At 44.4% G+C, this 18,827-nt stretch overlaps 1 protein-coding gene across 2 annotated transcripts in view; it reads right to left on the bottom strand.

Moving 5' to 3' along the window:
- LOC131262066 (PTB domain-containing adapter protein ced-6) overlaps window positions 1-18,827 on the bottom strand; it is a 31,083-nt gene that overhangs the window by 3,900 nt on the left and 8,356 nt on the right. For both annotated transcript variants that reach the window (XM_058263979.1, XM_058263980.1), the window contains exons 3-8: window positions 1,571-1,816; window positions 1,331-1,495; window positions 966-1,252; window positions 618-898; window positions 435-535; window positions 37-349 (exon numbers count right to left, since the gene is read on the bottom strand). In XM_058263979.1, the coding sequence (XP_058119962.1) occupies window positions 37-349; window positions 435-535; window positions 618-898; window positions 966-1,252; window positions 1,331-1,495; window positions 1,571-1,714 (1,291 nt within the window). In that variant the 5' untranslated portion in view covers window positions 1,715-1,816. The remainder of the gene's footprint in view (window positions 1-36; window positions 350-434; window positions 536-617; window positions 899-965; window positions 1,253-1,330; window positions 1,496-1,570; window positions 1,817-18,827) is intronic.

Raw genomic sequence — 18,827 nt, 5'->3', positions numbered from 1 at the left:
TCAAACACCAAACGAACGTCAAGTGAAGTGGCTTACGAATCGGAGGAGGACTGGTCAGGGCGGAGAATCCATTCGTGACGGGCCCGTTACCATTGGCAAAGCCATTATTGTGACCATTGTTGTTGCTGCCAAAGAGCTGTTGGCCCAGCGAGGCGCTGGCCGTCGGTTTCGGCGGCTCGAAGCCAAACAAATCGTTGCTGATCTTGTTTCCACCGCCGCTGCTCGTGGTGTGGCTGGTGTCGTTGTCGGGCGCACGTGGATCAAAATCGCTGTCCGAGTCCGAGTTCAACAGCAGACCCTCCAGCTTCGTGCCGACCGTTGGCTTGAACGCCTCCAGTGTGTTGTTGATCTGAAAGGAAGGTAGTTGAATATAAGGTTAATATCAATTTGAAACATTGCACCAGTATTGTTGTTTTATCAATTTTTCCAATTACCTGATTTTGGATGTTCCTTGGTGGAACGATCGGAGCGAAGTGCTTCGGTGACGTTTCGATCAGCAGCTGATCGTCATTGTTCGGTAACGATACATCAATTCCTAAATAAAAAGGTAAACAAGAGTGCGACATTGTAGCTACGGACACGGGACGAACGTATGTTCCACTGTTGCTGCTTCTTACCCAAGTCGGGCGTCTTGCTGCCATTAACAGCGCCGTTGTTGTTGTTATTGTTGATACTGCTGTAAGTGCTGTGCCCGTCGACGCCGTTCTCCAGCGCCGGCACCTCGCAGATGTCCCGCAGCCCCATCCGCAGCAGCAGCTTCTCCAGTTCCGCCTTCGAGACCAGCTCGGACAGGTCCCGCAGCCGCTGCCGGTAGGCGGTGATCGTGTGCTCGAGCTGCTTCTTCTGTGCCAGCAGTTTGACCGACTCGAGCGACTTACCGCTGTCGCTAACGTAGCGCCTATTGGAGAGCGAAGATCGGATGTGTCGAAGATCAAGAACGTCGCATATCGTCAGCGAATACCAACCTATAGGCCAGATCGAAGGCCTGCCCGATCGTCAGGGTAATGTCCGAGGCCAGCTTGTTGGAGATGAACACGAAGCACTCGTGCCGATCCTCCGTGCCGTTGGTGGTGCTGGTGGTGGAGTTGTTCGAGCTGGTCGTGTCGTCGCCGGAACTGATCGAGGCCGTCGTCGACGAGCCCGTGCCCGTTTTGGCGATGAAGCTGAAGAACTTCTTCACGCCCTTCTCGTCCGCACAGTAGGAAATTTTGTGCAGCGGAAACTGGTGCATGATCGTCAGCGATCGTGGTTCCTTGAGGGGTGTTGGGGGTAAAAGAAAACAAAGTTATTATGCATCACGGCCGAAGGACTCCTGTACTGTTTCCCTTACCTGTATTGCCACGCCATCTACACTGATGGTAATTTCCACCTTCTTCGTCTTCACATTGCCACCGCCCTCGGCTTTCTTCATCTGCTGCGTAAACTGCAACCTTCGGATGGCTTCCTTGACCACCTCGATGCCCTTAGGCTGCTCCACAGGAGTACTACCGAGGTACTGAAAGGTAGAGAGATCGATTAGTAGGGATTGGCTAAAGTCATTCTTGTTCGGTTGGGCTTTTAAAACACTTACTTTGACTAGATAGGCGACGTGCCCGTTGACAAGCACATCCGGTGCGTGTAGCCAGTTGCGGCCGTTCTTTGTGTTCTTGGCATCGTTTCCGTTTTGGCTGGAGTTGGAGTTCTGCTTGTTCCAGAACATGAGCGTCGACGCCATGGTGGATCGTATCGGTGCGCACTTCTCAGCTGGTACGGCTTCAATGAGCTACACTCGTTCCCTCCGACGAGTCCAAACCGCAAACACCGCGTAGCTGGATCTCTGCAAAGAAGGCGTAAGCGAAAGGGAAATGATTCAGACCGGCGTGCATAATTGGTGCCACCATGATAAGCTTAACGGAACATCCGTTGTCCAGCGATTATCGCTAGCGCCACAAAGCTGACGCCTTCCTCACTGAAAGCTTCTGTGGATATTGAGTCCGCACGTTTCCTACTGCGATAAAACGCTATCGGAACGGTGCGATGGACAAACAAACCACCGTAGACGTTAGCGTCAGAACAGAAGTAGAAGAGTCAGGCGCCTTCCAACAGATGGGGTGGTGTTGTTTTGACGCGACGATGCTCAAATTACTACCCATAGTGGATGCTGACTGCTAAAGGCGCCCTTATTCCAATCGATCGATCGCGTTACATCGATGGACGTCATCAATTGTTTGGAGTTTGTTTTTACACACACCAGGATGTACCTTCAGTAGCAGTACACTTTTGCTATACACGTTGCCGGAAGGGGGAAGATGCGGTTTTGGCCACACTGATTGTGCTGTGCGCCATCCGGTGCACGTTCACCATCGTCCACACAATTCATACATCGCTGCAGCGAGGAGGAGCCCATGCGGTATCGCCGTCTCCCTGTAAACCTCCCATTTCTCGGTGGCTGGGGAATTCCAATGAATAGAATGGAGCCAAATAGCCATGCTTGTGACGCAGATTCCTGTTTTTGTTGCCACAAGCGATTCTACGCGATCCCGTCGGTGGAGGCAGTAAAATTTTAGTTGGTTTCAACAATTCAATTTTATTGTTGATGGATTTTAAGTTGTTGTAAAGACGACAAAATAACAAGATGACTAATTATTTTTCTTGCCTTGTCGTTAACTCATTTCCAGATATTTGTTCAGCTTAAGCTACACGCCATTATCATTTTGAGAAATTGCATCAGCTTTTGTTATGCATTTATTTTTCCAAGTTTCATTTGAATGCGTACATTATATTTTTAATCTTTAACAAATGAATCATGCAGCTAGTAATTTGTAAAAAGGTGTTAAGTGCTTAAGTATATTCCAGCATTTGAGTGTTCATTTTAAGAGCCAGTGATCGTGCAATTGCAATAAAGAACCTGCCCGGCTATATAGAAGGTTTAAAGCTTGTGTAGGTGATAATTTGTCTCATGTTCGTGTTCTTTCGGACATGACAGAAGAAATAAAAAAAACTACTAAAAACTTCCTTCCCGTCCGACACGTTCACAACGGAAGTTATCGAACTGACCCCTATAGGTTGTTTTTCCTTCTCGTGGACATCGGTGCACTGTTGGGCACGCGCCATGTCCATGATAGCAAACAGTCTAACCATCGCAAATTTAACGGTCCATCGTAACCTGCCAAGCAGATTGTGCGACAACAACCTCTCCGGCACCGGGAGGAAGTGAATTGAACGGAGTTTTATTATACCGGCGCCTTAAAATATAATATTGAATCGCCTGCGCACGTAGCCCCATTGACGGGTTGGAAACACGAGCCTCTTCGCTACGGCAACTAGTTGCCTTCACTTACTTCATGCGGTCGTAGACTTTTTTATGGACCGGTTAAGGGTGATGGCAGAACAAAACAACGTCTAAAACAACAAATAAACCGTTCCATTGTAGCACGGTTGGTGTTGGAAAATCGGGAACTAAAGTTTGCCACTAATCCACCATCCGCGGATAGCTAGTTAGTTCCCACGTAACTTTTAACAGCCGGCGTCTATTGGTTTATGGCACGACGAGGTAACGACGTTTGGCGAGATTATATCGGCAGTCGTTAGGCTTTCGGCCGAAACAGTGCCCATTGTAGTGGTTTAAAAAGTAAAGCACCATTTGACGCTAGTCGAAGACGTTCGGGTTTTTGATACCAAGCGGCGGCCATTAATTTCCCTTTCTTTATCTCGAGAAAGTCTAAGCGTTTCCTGTTGGTTTATTGACGTCAATAAATGTGTTCAAGTAACAAAGTGCTTGTAACGCTCATGAGCGATATGGTAGACAAGAAACGGTAGGAAAAATCGACAGAATTCAAATGTAACGATCGAAGCAGCCACAGCTCGGCGCAGCTCATCTCATCACTAGTGCGAATTTCACGCCAGCTAGTTAAAACGGTCACGGTCAGCCAATTGAATTTGGCGAAGAAATTAAAGTAGAGCAGAATTGCAACGATACGGTTACGGTAGGCATTTTTATGGCCGGAGAAGGTTACGTGGTGTAAGTTTTTCGATTCGGTTTTCCTAACACCGCCATCATAGTTGTTTGGCATTGGATTTCACTTTTCTTTCCGATGAACCAACCGGTGTTTTGGGCTTGCTGGTGGTTGGCGGATGAAACCGGTAATCGATCGGTGCCGTTTGCCGCGGCTCAAGGTTACGACGGACCTCCTCCCCTCAAACCCCCAGGCTGGGGGGTTGTTGGGTCTTCTGGTCTGGGCAGCCCCGAAAACCTGGCCTCTGGGGGGAGGAGGGCTCTGCGTTGCAGAAACTGAGCTAATTATGAAATTACAACAGACGCCACCGAAAACCAAGTGTCGGACAATTGCGTACCGTTGTGGCATGGGTATGAGGAAATGTGGGCGGTTTTGTACTTGAAATGGCGGTTCAAGGTACGTTCACGCAAGTCCTCCCCCAAACCGTCGACGGACGCGCATCTGGTGTGAGTCTGTTTTTCGCCGCAGCGGATCGGCCAGCAACGCCGCTGTTAATTTAATTATAATCTAAAAAGGCAAAAGGGAACCTCCGTAGCGGTGCGGTATAAATTAATGGCCGGGTTACGATTGGATCGTTTCGTTAAATATTAAGGGTCCCTTTCACGCTGGCCATACATAGTAACGTTTTAAAATACCGGGTAGATTTCATGGAAAGCTTCCACCTTGGTGGCAAAACACACCAACAGCTAGTTCTTCGAAACAGTTAGATAGATCTTTGCCCGATTCCCATGAATATTGCAAATTGTTTGATTTCGGAAATTGATATGGTCAGGATCAAGTGACGGTAAACTTGAAAAGAAAACGGAGCACAAACAGTCAGACTAAAGTAAAAAAGATACTGTTAGATGAAAATAATACTAAAGCTTTAAAACAAGTATGAAAATTGTAATCTCCCTCATTTAACAGTAACATTAACATTGTAAATAATTAAAAGTGAAAGAATAAAAATACAAAATACAAGAAAATATATTATCAGCTAAAAAAGCAAGAAAGAAATTTTGACAAAAGGATTAAAAGAAATACAATAGAATCGTTTCCTCCTTAATTTAATTCTTTGTGTGACATTATTTCAAAATCAACATTTAAACTAAAAAAAACTGAATAAAGATTTTGAAAAAATGAAAGAATCCGCTCTGCCAAAAACAAGCTCATGAAATAAAATAATCAATAACTGTGTAAAATAAAATGTTCAAATGTTCTGCTATTTTGAATGAAATACATAACATACAAATCTTGGCCACAAATGGTTCGGTGACGCAAACCACTTTCTTTACTGGGTACAATGTAACCAATTGGACTGAGACGTACGATAATGTTGTCATCAAGCCGACAAAATAGATCGTTTTACAGTCGTTTGCACGCTCGAAATGAAAGCCAGTCGTTATTCACGCGCTAAGCAAACCGGGAGAAGGTCCGGCACGTGCGACGGGAACGGATGGGTGGTGTACCTATTTTTCATTTTTTGGTTTTCCTCGATGGATCCAAATAAAGCCAAGGGTCCAATTTTCCAACTATCTTCACATTAATCCATTCGCTTCAATTGATAAAGCACGTTCCGGGGGCGGGGAATCCCTCTGGTGGACACCCTTGGGTCGTCGTTTAGGTCGCGAACGGCGACACATGATTCCTTGTTTGGGACAACGAGCGTAAGGATCGGCGAGCTTTCAAACACGTAAACGCGAACGCGGCGAAATTGAAGTGGAAGTTGGAGGCCATTATCGGGTTAAGTTTCTATTTATACACGGCTCGGCGGGGCGGAACCAGCAGCGTGTCTCGTCCCGGTTGTATCCGATGGATGCGCTTCGAGCACATTCGACGCTGATTTGCGCCACGTCGAGGCCACGATCGAGTTAGCTGCGGGAGAAGCAGGACGGACGCGAACTGTCAGATTCATTCTGCTTTTCCTTTTGACAGCTGATCAAAGGCAAAGGCCAAAGGAAGCACGAGGGCGTCTTATCGCGCAGGGGGACGGGCACGAGGCACGGAAGCCACCATACAAACAATAACTCCTCTTGTTGACGACGTTATCAACTTGTTGCTGTAAAGCCGCCGTCGCCCTCCCCCCCCCCACCCCCCCAGGGGGCGTCGTCGTGATGGACTGGGGTGACGCGGGTCGACCCGATTTTGTTTGTGCTCATAAAAATTATGCGAGTGATTGAAATGATCAGGATCACTTCACGCCGCTGGCCTTTCTTGTCGGTGCTTGCTCGCTCCAGTTCGTTCGGTCACCCGGAGGGGGCAGGGGTTGGTGTCACGCATTTTGGGGCGCAAGAATAATCGCACACAATTGAGGTCACTTGGTGTTTGGTGACACCATGTGTGGCGGACGCCAAAAAAGGTGCTGCGGATGAAGATTGATTTGATTAGAGCGAGAGGTGCCACCGAAAAAGTTGATAAGAAAATTGTTGGAAAAGCGAAATAGTTTTCGGCGGCTTTGTTAGAAGATGCGATAGGACAATCAAAACATCATGGTCCCACCAGAACTAATTAAACATGGTCCAACGAGGTTGGATTCTCGAGGAATTAAACTATCATGAGCTTCCGGAATGAAACATCATTCTAAACACATTCGAGGCTGATAAGTTTCTTTTTAATGACTTGTTGAACAAACCGAACCAAATTAAATCATAAAGACAAGTTCGTTGGTGATTCTGACCGTCCGTCGTTCAGCTCGGTCGAGCCAAGGGTAGTCGTCTCCAATCGGCGACAATTAAATGTATCCTTCGCCGGAGAAGATTATCACTTAAGGCTATTGCTGCCCTTCGCTGTCCTTCGGGTGGAGTTCGAAATGGCAATAATTGTGGCTCGCACATAATCAACTGGGAGAGGGGACGGAAACTAATGTGAAAAAATAGCAAGGATCAGGAAGCATCGTAAATATACTACAGAACAACCCCACTCGAAGCGTGTCTTTCGACCGGAATGATTTTACGTGATCTTGTTTTGTTGCTTTCTCGCTTTAAACGAGGTGGTCGCAATTTTTGTGAATGAACCAAAGCACACACCGCGTCGACAATCGACCTCCAACTACCTCTTGTAAACCGGAATTTATCTTCAGCGCGCTCGAGCGCAAAGAAACCGATCGCCGCTGAAGGCGAAGCGAAGACGATCGGAATTACGGTCCGCAAAGTCGCGCGGGTCCACGATGACCCGGGGTTGGGGAAAAAAAAAACAACACGGAAACCGGAAATTTCATAATTCGCTCCAATCACGGCCGAAGCCTCGCCGCACGTCCCAACCCCGTTACCTTCCTTCCTGACGATCAAACCGAGGTTTCGCGGTGTACCACCATCGGCCCTTACGACGCGTGCGAAGTGATCGCAAACTACCTCTTTTTGGTTCCTCATCACTTTCTCCTGCCGGGGGAAGGGATTGGACACTTCCTCCACGAGCCCTCCCTCTAGGGCTAGGTGGGAGTTGGCTTCAACCCAGTAGCAGTTGTTGGGCCCCAAACACCGTCACAACTGCGAGACAACCCAAGCTGACCATGGAATCGGTGGTGTGATTACGCCGCAATAACATACCACCATCCCGTGGCTAATGCGCAACTCCGCGGGCCAACGTATGAGTGTGTGTGTGTGTGAACTTAAGGCGGGTGGTTTAGTCGAGACATGAATACATAGGTCGATGCAGCACCAGGGAAAGATACTAAACGCGATGTTGGCTCAGTTTTGCTGCCAGTGGTTACCAATTTCGCCCGTTGCTTTTCGCTTTCGTTGGAAAACACTGCTACTAGGATGGGGTTGGGTGTTCCCAGCGGGGGGAAATGGTACAACATGCCCATAGCTGAAGAGTTAACCATGGGGGAGTGCATCGCATTTACCACTGTTATCGTAACAAACCTGGTAGTTTTAAGTCGATTCGAAGGCATGCCGTGTGCTCCTAACGCACTACACTGTTGCAGAGATTTTTACTGAAGTTTTTTTGATAACAATACTTTAACTCCTGGTCTGTGTGTTTTTGGTTTTTGGCAAACTTTCCCATCGGTTATTCCAGGAAAATGACCCCAAAATGCTTCAAACTCTCTAGACGGGGCGGACTTGAGGACGTTTTTGTTTTTGATTTTACAATATTTCATTATTCGTTAGTTATAACATTCAGGTACTTGAAGAATTTGATAATTGGTTGAAATACCACATTCCATTAATTATTAAAGTATGGTAGCTAAATGTTACATAATTTCAAATCCATTTTGTTGAATCCTGGTGTATTATTGATTTTAAAACTCAAATTGACCAATTTCCCTAAAATTCTTTTTGGATGTATTAGACACGTTAATATTTTTTTTTTTGTCGCATTCATGTTCTCGGCATTAACCCCATAAGGTCAACTTGCACTAATATCCAAATAGATTCAAACAAGTATGGTAGATTCTTCTAACTGACCTATTAAATCATGAAACAGAAGATGAATTCCATTTAAGAAAGGAAACACAATTGTTAGCTTTACAAATATATTTAAAAGAAAAGAAAAGCCCGGAAGATTTTTAATAAATAATGTGTTGTGAGAAACACTAGCTATGTTAAGTACGGAACGAGATCGTATGAACAACCAATGGATTGCATTTTATGAACCCCTGGAGGACCCCATCCCTCTCCCATAGGGTCAATGTAGACATATGCTCCTACATAATCACATCGGATGGCGATGCCCTTTCGAGGGGCACACCATAAAACAACTGCCTTGGAACACGACAACTCGTCCACTATTACGCCCATATTCCCTTGACGAATGATAAGCTCTCCTGCTGGCGACGATGTTGACTGACGTCGCGAACGTCTGCGGTAAAAAACATGTCTTCCTGATGCTGTGTCTCCCATTGACTATGTTTCTTTTTCAATCTAACTGCCCTCTCTTCGCAGAAGCGCTGGAGACGATGATGATACTAATAATCGCATTAATGCGGCCCTCGTGGGGGGGAAAACTAGTTCGAGCACCCGCCCCGATGATGCCGTTTCCTTGTGGGGTTTCGCGAGTAGACCTCATGATGACTTACTTCCTGTTCCTGGATCGGGCGGACGCAACTGGTGATCGGTTGCGCCACAAATGCCACTGAATTCCGGTGACGACGAAAGACGACGATTGCGAGCTGATAAGAAGAGCAGGAACAGTTTGGGTCATTCCAGCGAACGGGGCGTCAACATTTTCTAGATAAGTTCTACTACTTTCCTGCAACAGCAACATCACAACCCACACTGCGATGGAATGTTGTATGAAAATAAAACTTACAATTTTTGTCATGTCCTATTTTGATGAACAGTGAATGCAAGGTTTCGAAATGGAAATCCAACTTATCTCTTTATTCTCATGCCCTAGGTTCATCCAGGTAAAGATTGCGCGCCAGATAGCGATATGGCGTACCCCATTTGAGGTTCGTGCCAACCTACATCTCCTGAGGAAACGGTGACGCGGTTAAAGAAAAGCAAGATGAAACCAAAACCGTCGCATTTTCCCTTTAATCCGGCCGCCAGCACCATTCGGGTTAATGAGCAGATCGCGACGAACAGAGGGAAACCCAGAACGAGACAGTTCCGTGTAACCGTGACCCTTTGACGGCGAAAGAAAACCGGGTCACCCCGGTGGGAGGTCGTGGAAAGATGAAAACTAAAAGATTTCCGTCTTCCCCATTGTGAAATGCAACACTCCATATCCATCGTGCGGTATTTTAATTATTATCAGTAGAGTTTTTCCAAGCTGTTTTACATTTACAACGGTTATAAGTAAACCTTCACAGTGCTTTGTGTTTCTTCGGTGTAACAAAATATTAAATACAACCTGCCCTTGAAAGCCTCAACGTGACGTACTGTACGCAGGTCGGGAATTAATTTATTACCAACCGTTTAAACAAACCGTTGATTTATTCCCAATAAAGCAATCGGGGGGATGGAAATGGCGGTCGAGTCACAAAGATTGAAAAGGTCACCCCGGTTTTTAATCATCTGCACACGTACCAGAGCCGGTTAATATATTCACGTTGAACAATCCGATGCAGCAGAAAACAGTAAACATTACAAGTTATTGATTTCCTAATGATCATTTTCACTCGAAGCACATTATTTCGGTCACGATTTGCTAACGGGTTTGTGATCGAGGCCGCTAATCGATGGGATGGATTAATAATATCCGCCATTGGGTGGTGTTCGAAACAAAGAAACCGAACGAAAAAAACACACCGATTAATACTCGATGCACACGTTTGCATTAGTTTTATTACCAAATTAGTAGTCGATATGTTTACATTTCCATACCATTTACCAGCAGCAAGCAAAGTGCCAACAGAAATGGTTGATGGATAAAATTTATGTTTATTTATTGCGAAACACAGCCGAGTGGAATAGTCTTAGGCAAACAACGGGTGGAATTGTTCAATTCTTCTCACGAAAAACCAAAACCAGCCAACCCAAGAGACTCGGAGAGTAAAACAAATCTATGATTGTGTGTCTTTTCCAAGCTTCGATAAACAATGGGAACCCCCTGGGGGTAGGAAATGGTTTGCAATAGAGATCGAGTAACTTTGTGGTTATCACACACAGAAAAAAAGCAATAGTGAAGGCGTGAGAAAAAAAACAATGGGTAATTGGCGATTGGCAAAGTGTTCCAGATTGCTGAACGGTGAAATATACAAAAAAAAAACACTATGCACTCTGAGATACTCTGCGAAAGAGGAACGGAGTCGATTGTGAGCTGCATCTAATCGAGTTGCGATGCAGCAGTTTTATCGATCGGAGTGCAGAATCGCACCACGCGTTTGGTGAAAGGGCGAAGGAAATAGGCCGAAGAAGATGGCGGGAAGAGGCCGATGCCCAGCTTTCTTAATCGCGTGCCCAGCAGCCACCTGACGTTGGCTGATGACGATGGCGATGATGATGATGATGATGATGACGAATGGAAGCCAACGAAGGACGCAGTGAGCGTTGCAAAAGATGCACCAAGATGCAATCAAGTCCACTGGCAAGCTCCGTTAGGATGCAGCCGAGTGGACGAGGCTGCCGAATAAAGCCTGTCTCATAGTAAATTGAGCCAAAGAAAGCGCGCTACTGTGGCGCCTCTAGTAGCGTCAGCCGGAAACTAATATTTTTAGTAGTATAAGTGAATAGTAACAATGAAGTTGTGAAAGTTTCAGACCTGTACTATTGTTTTTCGCTAAATGCCGTATAATGAAAATTGAACGACCAAAAATAAATCCGCACAAAATACTATAGCACCAAGGCAACTGAGCAAATTGAATATACCGGGAACCCATTAAAATAAAAAACAAAAAAATGACAAGTATTTTTCTTTTGTAGAGTTTTACATGAGGTTTGTTGTTAAAATATGTTTTTACTATTTACGTGTTCCCTGTTCTTTTAAATTCACGTATTTTGTTTTTGTTTCTTGCATTAACGCCCATGTCGTGGAATGGGACACCGTTTTCGCAACCTCCGTTAACTTCCTCTTGCCAAGAACATCTGTAACTGTTTCACCACTTTGTCTAAGACGAAGCTTTGTAATTGCCCAGATTTTTTCGATGGGGTGAAACTCTGGGAAATTTGGTTTTGGTACCAAGTGATCTTATTGACCCAGTACCACTCCAAGACACTTGTAGAATAATGGGAGGTCGAAAAATCGGCAAAACAAAGTACGTGAATTTATAAAAACAGGGAACACGTAAATAGTAACAATTTATTTTTATAACAAGCTTTATGCATAAATGTACAAAAGAAAAATACTTGTAATTATTCTTTGCTTTTATTATGGATTCCAGGCCTTGTCAATCTGTCTACCGGCGCTCCAGTTATTTGTGCGGATTTATTTTTGGTCATTCAATTTCCATTATACGGCATTTAGCGAAAAACAATAGTACAGGTCTGAAACTTTCACAACTTCATTGTTACTATTCACTTATACTACTAAAAATATTAGTTTTCGGCTGACGCTACTAGAGGCGCCACAGTAGCGCGCTTTCTTTGGCTCAATTTACTATGAGACAGGCTTTACATTCGCTCCGTATTGTTTCATTTTTATGGCCGAACGGTATCGAAGCGGGAGCAAAAACGCAATGCAATTTTCTACGTCATCAACAATGAATGGATGCTTTCAGTTGGAGGCAGCAATGAAGGTGAAGAAAGCAAGTAAGACATTGACTTATTGATTGGTAAAGGGATCAAAAAGAATGTTCATCGGAGCAGACTTGTTTTTTGTTCAAAACTGAATGTTTTTAAGGTGAATATAAACGAATTTTATTAATTAAAAAATAATCCTATTTTTTACTCTTCTGCGTTTGTGTGGCTGCTGGAACTTTGTGGAAACGCACACTGGCCAACGTCTCAAGGCGAGGCAAGGTCGACAAACCTTAGACCGCGGACCCGGCTTCAAGGTGCTCATCTCCATTACGGCTAATAATAGCCTACAGGCTCGAGGCTTTGTGCCACGCTGCGCTTCAAGGTTCAGCTCGCTGTAATCAGCGCATTCTTGCCGGAGACAATGCGGGCTAGTTTTGCGACGTATTGTTCACCTAATCTTGATTTGCTTTGTTTAGCGACAATGGCAGTAGATTCTGTTTAGCACGATCCACGACTAAGAGTAATTGTTTTAAAAAAGTTCATGCAAATCAGTGGCAAACGTGAACATCTTCATTCGAAAGAGGCAACAAATTTATTTTATTACATAATTATATTTTTTTAAATAGCTATCAAACATGACAATTATACCATCAAACAGTTTTTTCAAAACGACTAAAATTTAAAATAGTTTTTGCTTAGTTGGTAATCGATTCTAACTAGTGTTAATGTGGTATTCAGCTTTAGATTTAACAATATAAAAGACTCATTTTGAACGTTCAAAGAATTTGTAAATCTTCAAGTTATTTATGCTTCGCAAAAGTTCATCGACAGATTTATTAATCTGTTTCAATCAAGGTAGACTTATCTGAAGTTGTTTTATTTTGTTATTAATTGCAAGATTTGGAAATTGTTAGGGATCCATGGACTTAAGAATCATGAATTCGCATGAATCTCGAAACAAAAATTGAAATGAACCTGGTCGAATGTTTCATAGGACATAACATAAGGCCTGACCCAAAAGAAGGGCTATAAATTAGCATAACATCTACCAATGTTTTTTTTTATCAAAAGAGTTCATTGTTCCAAAACTTCAACAGTGCCTCTAGCCTCCATTCCTACCTGCTTTTCAATAGCGGTTGCATATGCTAAGGATTTGGTAACGCCGTTCAAAGACCTCTGGTTCAACGGAAAATGTGCGCCACACTAAACATGCTAAGGTCACCGTACCGTGTTGCAGCCAAAGAAGCTAATCTCTTCAGGGCGATGTTTGTTCGGTCCGCCGCGTGTCACAATGCAAACGATGTGAGATAACGTTGGTCTCATCGTCTCGTTTCCTTGGGAGTGGGTGGATGGGATGGAAAAGGGTGACAGCGCTGGATGGTGGCCTTGTTTGACAGGGGACCTAAGCCAACACTCCCCCGCCATTACCGCGTGCTTCACACCTTTAGGGGTTCACGAAGCCCCCACCACTTGTTGCACCCGTGAAAATATGGAAATGAATCGGCGTATGGGCCAATTTTCACATCACACAGTATATGGAACAAATTGCTAATTGGATGGCGTTGACCGTGCATTTTTCTTCTCTCGTCATCGCAACTTCGAGGGTCCAATCACTTTGCACGTGTATTACACATGCACCCTCTCCCTCGGCTTGCACACAGACCAATACTTCGACATTCGAAATAGGTCCATTGTGTGGCAGTTTCCATTCGGCCAGCTCCAACTCCCACTGACCCACCGGGCGTTTTAATGAAAATCTCCACGTCGGATACAGCAGGGTATTAACACCGTGCGATCACCGGCACCTCACCTGCGTTGGGCTCGGAAAAACGATCCGGTAATGATGTGTGCGGGACGGACGGCGGTCGGTGGTGATCATTACTATTATTCAACACCCTTCCAGCCCTGCCAGGTCCCTTGCCCTGTCCCGTGCATGATCGTTTCCTTGAAAAGACAAACGAATCTCGCGGCACGAGAACGGACGGGGTCGATGAACTTCTCCTTGGCGTGAAAATGCATTCTATTATCACATATGTGAAACGTGTGCTCGACTGGTGGCGCAGTTAGTGTTTGTTGAATTGAATTTGGACAGGAAAAACAAAGACATCAAAAATATTTGGAAGTTTTATAAAAGTTTAAAAATGTTAAAGTGGGGGAAAATTTGCAATATGGGATAGTCATAAGGCACACCATTTTAAACGAATAGCTTCAGCAAAGTGATCTTATTGGCTGCCAGGCACTGTAGGTTAATCCATATTAAAGCTAAATGGACCATTATGAACATGTAATGAAACGAATTTTTCGTATTAGCAAAGGAAACCTTTGGTAGTCAAACGAAGTACCGTAATTCGGCTTATATAACACCAGCTGTGGCGGCTTCAATTATTGCCGAGAGAAGAGGTGGTGTTATGTACGGAAATTAATATAACGGCGAATCTTTTCAAGAAAAAGATTGTTTAAATAAATATATTTAGTTAAGACTTTCAAAATTAAATTTGTTTAGCAGTAGCGAAGCATAACAATTAGAATTAATAAATAAAGACTCAAAAAAGGTATTTCATCAAAAGATTGATGGAGCTCGGAGTTTTATTTAATAGCAATGTACATCCAATGTAAAACTTGGAGTGAAAAATATTTTAAACTTTTTTTAATTAAATGAGTTGTACAAATGTATTACCTACAAAGAAAAATTGTAAAGGGAATAAAAAACACTAGGATGGTGTCATATACGCGAAAATACGGTAACTTTTTGCGAACCAATATGGCTATAGTTTGCTTTGAAGTGTTTAACTATACTATTTGTTTAACCTTCACAGTTTAAACAGGCCTCTGCTTAAATTCAATTAGAATGTCCAACAGAGCAGGAAACGAAGCGATCCTGACAACAATAAACAAAACGCAATGCTGTACTCCTCCATTCGCCTCCGAACGACTCGAGCATCCATCTCAGATTCAAAGCAACCAAAACATCCGCCAGGGCTTTGTCAGGTGCACGCGCGACTTTAAGTTGCAAACCGAGCACGATCGGTAAGTCGTCGTCGTCGTCGTCGCCGCAAAAAGATTACGCCGGATCATGCAAATATTTACAACCCCGCCATCGGCCGAACCGCAACGATATTTCACCGACGCCTCCCTTCCCATCTTGGAATCGCTAACCTTCGACAGAGGGCACACACAGAGGGATTCATCTTCACTCCCGGAAGGCGCGAACGGACGGAGAAGAGCGACGTTTGTGCAACTTCGACCGCACGAAAACGGCGGTTCGACTGTTCGAGTGTGGAAAAACTCGTTCCACAACAACAATCCCTGTTTCGTGCGGTGCAGGGGTAGGCACATTTTAACAGCACGTCGCCGAGAGGCTCTTTGTCGATCGTTTCTGCTTCAATCATGTCCCCGCAGGCAGATGAAGGAAGCATTCTTGAGGCGGATTTAGCTGTCGACTCCTTGGAGGCGGTTCACTTTTAACCTTGGGGCCGAGTCCTAGAGCATCACGTTCTAGCAATTGCGTCATTTGTTTCGCTCGTTCAGGGAGCTTACACCGTGGAGTTCACCACAAGATGGGAGCCACTGGATTTGCGAAATTTTAAAGCCAACCATTAATTTATACTGCGAAAGTATATAATTTTCCAAAAGGGGCGATGTAAGCGCACAATGTAATGGATTAAGAATTATTTTCTATCAGTTTTCATCATCATCATCGTTTCAGCTCAACGTCATCTCGATGACAGGGGCTCAAAAGCAATAGCCACAAGAAATTTATTGCTCGCTTACTGACATTCCCAATGGGTGTTGTGTCAAAACATTAATACTAGCCTTAGTTCGACAGCTACAAAACCGCAAGAAACCCCCAAATACCGCTCTCCCTCGCTCTCTAAACCTCCCAACCACACTATTAACGGAACCACCAAACAAACACAGCTAGATAAAATAGTTGATCTTCGGTGCGGCAAAACAGAAAAGAAAGAACCAAACGGAAAACCAAAACCACTCCGGTTTAACGCCAGGTCCGGGGAGAGCAAAAGGGACGACCGTTCGGGCGAAACCGGTTTTTCGTTGATTTTGGACCTTGCCCAACCACAACAAGCACCCTCCCGGCGTGCAGCGTTGGGATGCCTCGAAATGTGCGTTGTTCCGTTGGACGCTGAAGAGACCGCAGAAAACGGCAGTCCCAGAGGCCAGTCCTTGGCACCGATGAGTACTTATGGGGTTTGTTTGTGTACTGTCGATACGGCTCGGAGGAAGTTCGATGCGATGCGTGAAGGTGCCCATGGGAAGACGCATCTATCAGGCACGGTTCCTCTGGAAGATGAAGGACATTGTTCTAGAAGAACTGCTATCACTAGGAATAGGCTTCTTTGTAGCAAATTCTGAACGACGCATTTCTGGTTGTCCATGTCGAACTTAACCAATGAAAGAGTTTTGTAATGAATTGAGAATGGTGACCCTTTATTTGAAAATAGATCTGCTAGTAGTTACTTGATTTCATAAAAGCTGCGTGGTCCGGTTCTGGCATGTAAAACTTCTTCTTTTTCTTCTTCTTCTGCGAGGATTTACTCCGGTACGGCTTTTGAATCCAGCTTCCTGGGCCTTCGCAAGCTAAGCTCTATTGAGTCGGGATCGGCAACTAAGGCCATATGTCCTGATTTTCTGTATTTATTCTGATTTTCTGTGTGAGTTACATTTTGACTGCCACCATATGGTCGGAATAACCTTACTTTTCGCTAACCTATTTCAGGAACCCCGTTCACTGCTAACGATCCGCGCTAGTGCGCAGTCCAATTGTGACTGTGGAAAGTATAACGAAATACAATATCTTGCCCTTTTCTTATTTATTTACCTTTAATTCTAACTAACTAAGCTCTTTACGAGTTCCTTCAATTAAATTTAATTTTCATATAGTGGGAAGAACTGTTTAGAATTTGCAACTAGAAGAGCAACATTTTAGTAAACGTCTTTTAACAATTGGACTTTTATTTGAGCCTCATTATTGAGTTCATTATTTAATATTAAGTTTGGAAACATTCGTGAAATCACAAACAATGTTTATGCTCAAGACCAAGTCCACACACTTTTGGAAGATTTGCATACACAGCAAGGTTTGAGGTGAGAGCTTTCATGCGATGAATGTGGAACAAACTTTTATAAATTGCCAATGAATCTACACAAGTTTTAATAAAAGACCACCTGATTCCTGGATGTTTTGAGAATGAATGAAACGACCTGCACGATTTCTTTATCCTTCCATTCTAATTTCTCGCAGAATATGATGAAAACATGGTCACACATTAGTCATTGTTTGACTATCAGCTACCTTCCATTCACAACCCAGTGGAATGTGGTTTTCATAACATAACGTACACAACTTATTGCAACCAAAGAATTGCCACACACCAGAATGCATCTTCTTTAGGGCAACAGCACTTCCTCGCTCATTCCCTTCCCCTTTCACGCTATGCAGTTGCATTCCGCGTGCATTTGAGCGAACTTATCGCACACACAGTCACGATGGGTTTGGTTTGGGATGATCATGCTGTAAACATTTCGTCATCGTCACGTCTCGTCTCGTTCACTGCAGCGTGCCGGCCTCACCCGACCCCCACCCCACACACACACACTTCCATTCCACCGGTTAGTACACCTCTCCGGCGTTAACTAATTTATGCAAATGATTGTTTCCGATTCTTCTTACCCTCCTCCCCCGGTTAGCCCGGTATACAGCGTTCGTCCGGGTGTGCACAATCGTCGTGGCTAGGTTGTAGGTTATCGGTGATCTTCGATCGTTTTGATATGCACCGCCATGCAGCGAGCCGTCGACGGAACGCGCTTGAGATGCAACACGAGATAAGATGCAATGGAATGCGGAGTGCAAACGATACGCATACAGGCGAGGTAAAGCTAGCTACAACCGAACCGAGGCACACGAATGCATGCTGCTGCCCAACGAATGTCATTAATGAAGCGGTTAAAGGCGTATTCGATGGCTAAAGACAATCCTTTCCGTATTGTTGCTAAAAAATCAAGCGAAAGAAATTACATTTTATTGTAACCACAGAGCTTATGATTATCTTGAAAAATTGTTGATATGTTACCAAAACGGTACAAATTTTGTCAGAAATTTTTCCTAAAATGCAATAATGACTGATAAAGCGGTTAAACATGCATTCGATCTATAAATAAAATCTTTTTCCTATTGCTTTTAAAAAATCGAGCGAAGGTACAGGTACATTTTATTTCAACCAAAGGATTATAATTAAAATGCTTAGGATTATATCTAAAAAAATGTATTTATCTTTTACCCAAAAGTTTCTATGTTGTCTGGAAATATTGCTAATATTACCGCTACCAAACCGATAGCAATCATTGCAAACAAACCAGCTGATGCAAACCTGCTCAACCTTCTCCTTCCTCGTTGTGTATGTGTGTTTGTGTGTATGAGTTGTTTCCCTACCTAGTGGTCATCGGCGAATGCGGTTTGCGAATGGTACACCTGTGTGCGAGAGGGTGGTAGTTTAGCATGTGTGTACCTTCTTGAATCAACCCGGCGTAAAACCTGCGACTCAAATTAAGATCTCCCCGGGGGCTAGTGGGCTACCCCGAGGGTTGGTCCAGCTCCCCCAGTGCCTTTCGCGGTGGTATTGGTGTTTCCAGGACTTCACAAAGAACAACCCGGATCATTCGACATTCGCGGCCCCATTCTCGTGGGCCGGTTTTTTGCTGGAAAATTTTTACCACAAACCTGATTTGCACACCACACACGAGCGGAAAGGGGGTGAAGACATTTATCGGCATA

Source organism: Anopheles coustani, chromosome 2 (assembly GCF_943734705.1).
Source record: "Anopheles coustani chromosome 2, idAnoCousDA_361_x.2, whole genome shotgun sequence".
In the NCBI taxonomy this organism is placed as follows: Eukaryota; Metazoa; Arthropoda; class Insecta; order Diptera; family Culicidae; genus Anopheles; species Anopheles coustani.
This window is presented reverse-complemented; position numbering and strand designations above follow the sequence as displayed.